General features: G+C 46.7%; 1 protein-coding gene across 1 annotated transcript in view; it reads left to right on the top strand.

The window, feature by feature from the left end:
- The first annotated feature begins 2,963 nt into the window (after window positions 1-2,963).
- b3gat2 (beta-1,3-glucuronyltransferase 2 (glucuronosyltransferase S)) overlaps window positions 2,964-10,487 on the top strand; it is a 107,534-nt gene continuing 100,010 nt past the window's right edge. Inside the window, exon 1 of the mRNA XM_078213765.1 lies at window positions 2,964-3,485. Within this exon, the coding sequence (XP_078069891.1) occupies window positions 2,964-3,485 (522 nt within the window). The remainder of the gene's footprint in view (window positions 3,486-10,487) is intronic.

The following is a 10,487-nucleotide window of genomic DNA, read 5'->3' as shown; positions in this document are numbered from 1 at the left end:
AAACATGATGTTGTTAATATTGAACTCAAATGCATAGGCTGCTGAGCTCATAAGTTCAATGAATACAGTTTCATACAGCATGGGTGTATCTGGACCACCAGGATATAGTGACTCGGTGCAAATGTCTCTGGCTTCCTTGAGTGGTCTATTAGTGAATAGGCTAGCAATGTCGAACGAGCATACGGACAAGGCATTGCTGTCACTAAACAGAAGATGAGGGGATCAACATTCCCTATACGCTCCCCATAGCGATGCCTTGACCAATTGGAATCAACCGGCATGGTGTGAATTTGAAACGAAAGATTGGCAGTTAACTGTTCCCTGCTGCATTATCCTTGGCAACACCTCCACCAATCAGAGTCCACATACCAACCATTCAGCACTCTCTTCTCATGCAGTATAAATTGTTGTTCCTTTTGAGATTTGGGGTGAATTTTTCCATCCTGCCTACCACAGAAATTGTAGTGGGTGGGACATGGATGATGCAAAGGTCCGTTGACCTTGGGCAGGATTTTCTGGTCTCGGGGTGAAAGCGGCTGGAAAATCCCGCCTTGGGTGTTCTTGAGAATCTGTCCTGATGAATGCAAGATGGAAAGCTTTGGCAGGATGTCTCTTTTCTCAATGATACTCAAGTTCTGTCCTACCAAAAGACTACTAACAATGCATTTGCTTTAAAAATATTTCTCATTTTAATATTGGGAAAGACTTGTTGATTCAAAGAAATTATCCTGAATAAAATGGAAGGTAAGCAGGAGTGGGCGTGGATGGGATGCCATTTTGGGAGTCGGTGTGGACTCGATGAGCCGAGTAGCCGCCTTGTGCACTGTAGGGATTCTCTTCTAAATTCCAAGCACTGACTTCCCCTGTGAACCAGGACAGAATCCTAACAAAGTGTGGTTCCTATCCTGTTCACAGCGTTCCGGGATCGGACAGTACAGACACCCTCACCTTGCACACACATTGAGCAGGGTGAGGGAGACCAACTGGGAATGTTGAACTGAGGATCGCAGAGGGGATGGAGAGAGAGGGGAATAGAGAGAGGTGGATGGAGAGAGAGAGAGGTGGATGGAGAGAGTGAGAGAGGTGGATGGAGAGAAAGAGATGGAATGGAGAAAGAGGGGGATGGAGAGAGAGAAGTGGATAGAGAGAGAGGGGAATAAAGAGAGAGAGATGGATGGAGGGGGAGAGAGGGTTGAAGAGAGGGAGGGATGGAGAGAAAGGGGAAGAGAGGGTTGAAGAGAGCGAGGGAGGTGTGGAGGGAGCGAGGAGAGGATGGAGAGGGGGGATGAAGAGAGAGAGGGATGGTGAGAGGGAGGTGTGGAGAGAGGGGGGAATGGAGAGAGAGAGAGGGGGGAATGGAAAACAGGAACCAGTGCCTGAACCAGAAATGGTGTGGGTCTATTGTTAGTCCTGTGCACCATTACACTGCCTGCCCCATGGTAAATCACTGGTCAGTTTGATCACTGTGTTCTAGCGCCACACTGGATAAACACATTCACAGCGCTGCCGCCTCAAATATCATCATCCCTGGTTGTCTGAATTCCGAATCTCACATTGGTTTGCCTGTGACAGAGCGACAGGAACCAGGTACAGAATCAGAACACAAGGGGAGAAGCTGCTTTCAAAATTGCCAATTTGGAAGGCTTCATATCTCTCTATCCCCCTCAAAGCAACTTTCCCGGACACTCTTCTCACGCTGTCTGAGACGGGTAAAGAGTTGGGGTTCGTGTGAAATGCTTTAACTCACTCACCCGCTCCTTTAGACAGTGGTTAACACAGTGTCCCCATCACCAAACCGCCTGCAGCCATTGCCTGGGTCCATTTACAACCCCCCTACCCCCGGACATACTGCCCCCAGAATAAAACAAAACCTTGCTGAAATCACCCGGGACCCTGTCTGCGGAAACACTTCTCCAAGCTGAACTCCCGAGAGAGACCAGGCTGCTTTATAGAATAGCTCTGATGGAGATTTCAACACTGAATGCGCCACTAATTCCAGTTTAACGGCTTTTGGGCGATTTGCCCCCTCGTCTCTCCCCCCCCCCCCCCCCCCATCTCTCTCTATCTCTATCGCTTTCTATCCCTCTCTTCACCCCTCTACATTTCTCTCTCTCCCTCTCTCTCCATCCCTCTCTTTCACACTCAACCCTTCTCTTTCTCCATCCCTCTTTCACTCTCCTTCCCTCTCTCTCCATCCCTCTCTCTCTCCATCCCTCTCTTTCTCTATTCCTCTTTCACTCTCCATCCCTCTCTACCTCTCTCCATCCCCTTCTCTCTCCATCCCTCTCTTTCACACTCAACCCTTCTCTTTCTCCATCCCTCTTTCACTCTCCTTCCCTCTCTCTCTCTCCATCCCTCTCTACCTCTCTCCATCCCCTTCTCTCTCCATCCCTCTCTCTCTCCATCCCCCCTCTCCATCTATCTCTATCTCTCTCCAATCCCTCTCTCTATCCCTCCCTCTCTCTCTTCAACCCTCTGCCCCTCTCTCTCCATCCCTCTCCCCCTCTTTCTCCATCCCTCTCTCCATCCCCCTTCTCTCCATCCCTCTCTCCTCACTCCCATCTCTTTCTATCCCTCCCTCTCTCTCCATCATCTCTCCCTCTCTCTCCATCCCTCCTTCTCTGTCTCTCCACCCTCTCTATCCCTCTCTTCCCTCCTCCTCCTCCCCCTCTCTCCATCCCTCTCTCTTTCTCCATCCCTCCCTCTCTGTCTCTCCACCCCCTCTCTCCCTCTCCACCCAGCTGTCTCTTTCTCCATCCCTCTGGCACAAGGCGGGTTAACTGGAGATTTTCTCTCTCTCTCTCTCTGAATGTTATAACCGTGTCACAATCCATTGCTGGAAGTAACAGCAACTCCAGACAGGGATTCCTCACTGCAACAACTCTGGTGTGAGTCTTTTGTTCGCAAGCGAATACGATGAAGTACCCAGGCGAGCAGCTTCCCCCACTCTCAGTAGGCACATTATGAAATCTCTCTTGGCTCGTGTCTTGCTCATCCTGCCCTGGCTTCTCCTGGTTTTCACTGTGTTGGAGATTGACCCTGGCAGACCCTCAGTCCGGAGTCCAGTGCCCCCACCCCAGCTCTCCAGGAACCCCGGGCTGCCTGGTTCGGAGCCACTTTCTAACCACACTGTCCCCACCATCTATGCCATCACGCCGACCTACAGCAGACCGGTGCAGAAAGCTGAGCTCACCCGGCTGGCCAACACCTTCCGCCAGCTCCACCATTTCCACTGGCTGCTGGTGGAGGATTCCGCTTCCAGGAGCCGCCTGGTGACTGACCTGTTGGCTCACTCGGGAATCCCGTCCTACACCCAGCTCCATGTGCCCACCTCCCGGAGGTACAAGCGGGCAGGTCTCCCCCGAGCAACCGAGCAGAGGAATGAGGGGCTGCGCTGGCTCCGCAGGAACAGATCCCTCCAGCACCCCGGGGTGGTCTTCTTCGCCGACGATGATAACACTTACAGTCTGGATCTGTTCCAAGAGGTAAGCAGCAAGTTTCTCATCAATAACCATAAATATACTGCCCCGTGCACATACCCCCTTCAGTAAAAATACTCCTCTGTGAATATACTCCCCAGTAAATATACTCCCCAGTGAATATATCCCCGAGTAAAAATACTCCCCGGTGAATATGCTCCCCATGAATATACTCCCCAGTGAATATATCTCTAGTAAATATACTCCCTAGTGAATACACCCTCCAGTAAATATACTCCCCAGTAAATATATCTCTAGTAAATATACTCCCTAGTGAATACACCCTCCAGTAAATATACTCCCCAGTAAATATACTCCCCAGTGAACATACTGCCCAGTATATATGCTGGCCAGTGAATATATCCTCCAGTAAATATACTGCCCAGTGAATATATTCCCCAGTGAATATATCCTCCAGTAAATATACTCCCCAGTGATTATACTCCATAGTGAATATACGCTCCAGTGAATATACTGCCCAGTAGATATATCCTTCAGTAAATCTAATCTCCGGTAAAGTAATTACCCAGTAAACACATTTTCCAGTGAATGTACCCTTCAGCAAATATATTCCCCAGTGAATATACTCCCCAGTGAATATACCTTTCAGTGAATATACTCCCCAGTGCATATACTCCCCAGTGATTATACCTTCATTGAATATACTCCCCACTAAATATATTCCCCAGTGAATATACTCCCTAATAAATATACTCCCAAGTGAATATACCCTTCAGTAAATATACTCCCCGGTGAATATACTCCCCATTGACTATACTCTTTAGTGAATATACTCCCCAGTGAATATACCCTATAGTGAATATACTCCCCAGTGAATATACCCTATAGTGAATATACTCCCCAGTGAATATACTCTCCAATAAATATACTCCCCAGTGAATATACTCACCAGTCGGTATACCTTTCAGTAAATATACTCCACGCTAAGTATATTCCCAGTGAATACACCTTTCAGTAAATATAATCCCCAGTAAATATACTCCCTGGTGAAAATACCCTTAAGTAAATTTACTCCCCAATAAATATACTCCCCAGTGAATATACTCCCCAGTGGGTATACCCTTCTGTAAATATACTCCACACTAAGTATACTCCCAGTGAATACACCTTTTAGTAAATATACTCCCTCGTAAATATACTCCCTGGTGAAAATACCCTTAAGTAAATTTACTGCCCAGTGAATATACTTCACAGTAAATATATTTCACAGTAAATGTACACTTCAGTAAATTTGCTTGCTATTGAATATACTCCCCAGTGAATATGCCCTTCGGTGAATATACCCTTCAGTGAATATACCCTTCAGTGAATATACTCACCAGTGAATATACTCTCCAGTGAATATACTCCCCAGTAAACATCTCCAAACAAACATACTCCCAGTGTATATACTTCCCTGTAAGTAAACATACAAGTAAATATACTCTGCAATTAATAGACTACCCAGTAAATCTACTCACCAAATAATATAGTCCCCAGTCAATCTGTTCCCATTGAATGTACTTCCCTAGTTAATATACTCCCCAATAATTATACTCCTCATAAATAAACTCCCAGTAAATGAACTCCCCAATGAATATACTCACCAGTGAATATGCTCCCAAGTTGATCCCAGTTGTATATGTGTGAGAGATTGAAATTGTATATTTGTGTGTGAGAGATTGGGGTTGTATATATGTGTGTGTGAGAGATCGGGGTTGTATATGTGTGTGTGAGAGTTTGGGGTTGTATATGTATGTGTGAGAGATTGGGGTTGTATGTGTGTGTGAGAGAGATTGGGGTTGTATATGTGTGTGAGAGAGGTTGGGATTGTATATGTGTGTGAGAGAGATTGGGGTTGTATATATGTGTGAGAGAGATTGGGGTTGTATATGTGTGTGAAATCATAGAAACCCTACAGTACAGAAAGAGGCCATTCGGCCCATCAAGTCTGCACCAACCACAATCCCACCCAGGCCCTACCCCCATATCCCTACATATTTTACCCACTAATCCCTCTAACCTACACATCTCAGGACACTAAGGGGCAATTTAAGCATGGCCAATCAACCTAACCTGCACATCTTTGGAGTGTGTGAGAGAGATTGGATTGTGTATGTGTGTGTGAGAGATTGGGATTGTATATGTGTGTGAGAGAGATTGGGGTTGTATATGTGTGAGAGAGAGATTGGGGTTGTATATATGTGTGAGAGAGATTGGGGTTGTATATGTGTGTGAGAGAGATTGGGTTTGTATGTGTATGTGAGTGATTGGGATTGTTTATATATATATGTGTGTGTGAGAGATTGGCTTTTATTCATGTGTGACAGATTGTAGCTCAAGTTGTTTGTAGGGCTTGAGGCTGGGAGCAGGGCAATAGGACTAATTGGATAGTACTTTCAAAGAGTCAGCACAGGCAGTACGGCCGAACAGCCTCCTTCTCAATGACTCAATGACTGAACAGGCGGCGCAGTAGCACAGTGGTTAGCACTGCTGCTTCACAGCTCCAGGGACCTGGGTTTGATTCCTGGCTTGGTTCACTGTCTGTGTGGAGTTTGCACATTCTCCTCGTGTCTGCGTGGGTTTCCTCCGGGTGCTCCGGTTTCCTCCCACAGTCCAAAGATGTGTGGGTTAGGTTGATTGGCCATGCTAAAAAAATTGCCCCTTAGTGTCCTGAGATGCGTAGGTTAGAGGGATTAGTGGGTAAAATATGTAGGGATATGGGGGTAGGACCTGGGTGGGATTGTGGTCGGTGCAGACTCGATAGGCCGAATGGCCTCTTTCTGTACTGTAGGGTTTCTATGATTCTTCTATGAATTATTTTTGATACGTATCCATTCTGTGCGTGACAGAACGGGAGTGTTAGTGTTTGTCTGTCTGTGGAGCACTTTTTGCCTGTTGATACCCAAGTCTTTACATCCCTTCAAATTGTGTTTGTATGAAACTGGATAATATATCTACCATAGGACCCAGTGTTTTAGCAAAGTGAGTGTCCAGTCACCCCCTGTGACTGATCTGGCTGATATATAAATAGATCATAGTTTTATTGGAAAATCAGAACTGTGATGAGGATGCAAACAAGACAGGTAATCATAATTCACAACATACTTATATACAATCATTAAAATAAAGTCTAAAATAACAAAAGAATTGCACAATTACCAACATTTCAGCATACAACTCGTTACATGGTACAAAATGTGAGTCTCCTTAATTTAGAATAGAAATGAAACGTCAACTGTATTCTACTTTGTGTTAAAACCCATCAATCGTGTGTTGTCAGGTTGAGCTCATTAATTTCTAGATCATTTACATATTATCTATGAGTTTTTATAAATGGGTGATTGGGCTGTCTTGTGGTCTATTCGTTCAATATTATATTCGTGGAAGGGTGTCTTTTCACCTTAATGTTTTGGACATTTTACTTTTGTGTCGTTGTGGTAATGAGAGGTGAGAATTGTAGAGTTTCCCAGTGAAATCCAGACAGTCTTTTCCACCTTCCAGTTGGGATCACACACACACTCAGCTGTGGATAAATTGCCCCTTGATGTCTGGGGGATTAGCAGGGTAAGTACATGGGATTATAGTGATAGGGCCTGGGTGGAATTTCTGTCAGTGCAGGCTCGATGGGCCAAATGGCCTCCTTTTTTGCATTGTAGGGATTCTATGATTCTCTGATGGTGTCAGAGTCGTTTTGGTACATGCGACCGAGGATCAGCTTTGGAACTGGTTTCAAAACAGTTTCCACCTTGTGCACCAGCTCTTTGGTAAGTCCAGCATTCCAAACAGACACTGTGGCCAGAACTCTACCAGCCCGCCCGCCATGGAATCGGAGCAGGCGAGGGTCCGACAACGGAAATCTCCTTTGACCTCGGGCGGAATTTCAGGTCTTGTCTGAGCGAAGCTGTAAAATCGCACCCTGTGTATTGAACTATGGAATTTACATGACTGCGAAACACAGCAAATCGATCGATAGGCCGTGAAGCTTGAGAAAATGTAGCATGTGAAGTCTTCCAGTTAAGCATGTCACGCAAAAGGTAATCCCATTTGAGATCACTTTGAATGTAGATTGCTAATAGGCCTGTTGCATAATATCAGAGTTGGTGAGAGAGGGAGCAAGAGGGTTGTGCGTTGAATGCAAATCTGTAACATTGCATTTTAAGAGGCATGCTTGCCTTCATCAGCCAGGGCATCGAGTACAAGAGTTGGCAAATCATGTTGCAGCTATATAAAACCTTGATTAGGCCGCATTTGGAGTATTGCGCAGTTCCGGTCGCCACATTACCAGAAGGATGTGGAATCTTTGGAGAGAGTGCAAAGAAGGTTCACCAGGATGTTGCCTGGTCTCGGGGGTGTTGACTATGAGGAGAGGCTGAATAAACTAGGACTGTTTTCGCTGGAAAGACGGAGGTTGAGGGGAGACCTGATAGAGGTCTACAAAACTATGAGAGGCATAGACAGGGTGGATAGTCAGAGGCTTATTCCCAGGGTGGAAGTGTCAATTACAAGGGGACACAGGTTCAAGGTAAGAAGGGGAAAGGTTAGGGAGATGTGCATTGCAAGTTTCTCACGCAGAGAGTGGTGGGTGCCTGGAACGCGCTGCCAGAGGAGGTGGTGGAAGCAGGCACATTAGCATCATTTAAGTGGCATCTGGATGGGTACATGAATAGGGAGGGAATAGAGGGGTATGGATCCTATGATTCTATGAGTAAGGCAGAAGGCATTTTTTTGTTTAGTTAGGGCATCATGATCAGCACGGGCTTGGTGGGCCGAAGGGCCTATTCCTGTGCTGTTCTTTTCTTTGGTCTTGTTCTTTGTTCTGTCTTTTCGATTGTTGAGATCCAGTGTGCACGTCCCGGACTGCCTCCTAATGGAGGGAGATTGATGATGATGTGAGAATCGGCATGGACAAATGCTTTTGCTAAAATTAGTTAGCGTGACCGTTGCTGATGTTTTCTGTTTGTTGGTGTTAAGATGCAGCTGGTTGAGGAGATCCATGAGGCAGTGGATTGTGGGTAATTCATTTCTATTATCGGGCTGCAGATAGTCGAACCTAGTCCACCTCGCTGTTTAAAAGCCTGTTAGGGTAGCACGGTGGCACGGTGGTGAGCACTGCTGCCTCACAGCTCCAGGGGCCCGGGTTCAATTCCGGCCTTGGGTCACCGTCTGTGTGGAGTCTGCACATTCTCCGTGTGTCTGCATGGATTTCCTCCGGGTGCTCCAGTTTCCACCCACAATCCAAATATGTGCGGGTCAGGTGCATTGGCCACGTTAAATTGCCCCTTAGTGTCCCAGGATGCGTAGGTTAGAGGGATTAGTGGGGTTAATATGTGGGGTTACGGGAATGGGGCCTGGGTGGGATTGTTATCAGTGTGGACTCAATGGGCCGAATGGCCTCTTTCTGCACTGCAGGGATTCTATGAATTCTATGATTCTAAGCAACAAGAATATTAAACACACAAAAAGATGCAGAAACCTGCATCTAGCAGTTCTCTTGTATCCCAATGTGATGACAAACATTGTTGCTTTGAATGGAGTGATTCCATAGTGTTCTGTATGCAGGACGTAGCCCTTTTAGAGGATGGGTCAGGTGACCCAGAGGGTGCAATGACCTGCCAGGAAACCGCCCCGACAGGGCTGAAGTGCGGGGAGTACAGTTATAATAAACCCTGTTGTTCCTGTGGCTTGCCTTTGGTGTGATTTCTTTGGAGCTACCCCCCTGGTAATCTTAGCCTTAACACATGAATTCCCTACAATGCAGAAGGAGGCCATCTGGCCCATCCAGTCTGCACTGACCCCCTAAAAGAATATTCTAACAAGGCTCACCCCCCACCCTATCCCTGTAACCCTGCACATTGATCATGGCCAATCCATCTAATCGACACATCTGGGGATGCTAAGGGGCAATTTAGCGTGGCCAAGCCACCTAACCTGCATATGTGAGAGAGAACCGGAGCACCCGGAGGAAACCCACACAGACATGGGGAGAACGTGCAGATTCCGCACAGACAGTGGCGCAAGGTGGGAGTTGAACCTGGCTGGAGTCATCTCAAGTGTTGGGATTGTTTGGGGATAGATTTGGGAATATTGGAGAATGAAAGGGGTGACTTGGAGGTTTGGAGGGTACACACACATACTTACACACACACACACACACACACACACTTACACGCACGCACAAGCACACACTTGCACACACACTCACATATACACACACACACAGACACACACATACACTCACACATGCACACACACACGCACACACACACTCGCACACACAGACTCACACACGTGCACACACTCACACACACATTCACACATGCACACATGCACATGCACACTCACTCACTCACACACACACATGCGTACACACTCACTCACACTCACGCACACACACACACATGCACACTCATACACACACACTCACTCACACATACACACACACTCACACATACACACACAGGCACACTTGCGCACACACACACACGCATGCACTCACACACACACACTCACACACATTCACTCACACACACTCACACTCACTTACACATACACTCATACACACACACTCACTCACTCACACACTCAGATTGTTGAGGGTGGAGATTAGAGGAATGCTTACCTGAAGCAACATGGCAGTAAAGCTGGAATTGTACCCACTGCACTTGAATGGTTCCCTCAGAGAATTGGGCACACATTTCTGAAGAGACCCAGTGAAGATACCCCGATTCCCTCACACTTTGAATCTCAGTGAGTTCAGGTGCAAAGTTTTAGTATTTTTTTTAAGCTTTGCAATGAAGAGATTTTCTTTTAACCTTAAACCAAGGGACAGAGTGAACAGGGAGAAACTGTTCCCATTGGTGGAAGAAGCGAGAACCAGAGGGCGCAAATTTAAGGTGATTGGCAAAAGAAGCAATGTTGACCACGAGGCAACATTTTTCACCCAGCGAGTGGTTAGGATCTGGAAGGTGCTGCCTCAGAGTGTGGTGGAGGCAGATTCCATCAAGG

The sequence above is a fragment of the Mustelus asterias genome, chromosome 5 (assembly GCF_964213995.1).
Source record: "Mustelus asterias chromosome 5, sMusAst1.hap1.1, whole genome shotgun sequence".
NCBI lineage: Eukaryota > Metazoa > Chordata > Chondrichthyes > Carcharhiniformes > Triakidae > Mustelus > Mustelus asterias.
The sequence above is the reverse complement of the archived record's forward strand: the minus strand, read 5'-3'. Positions and strand labels throughout refer to the sequence as shown.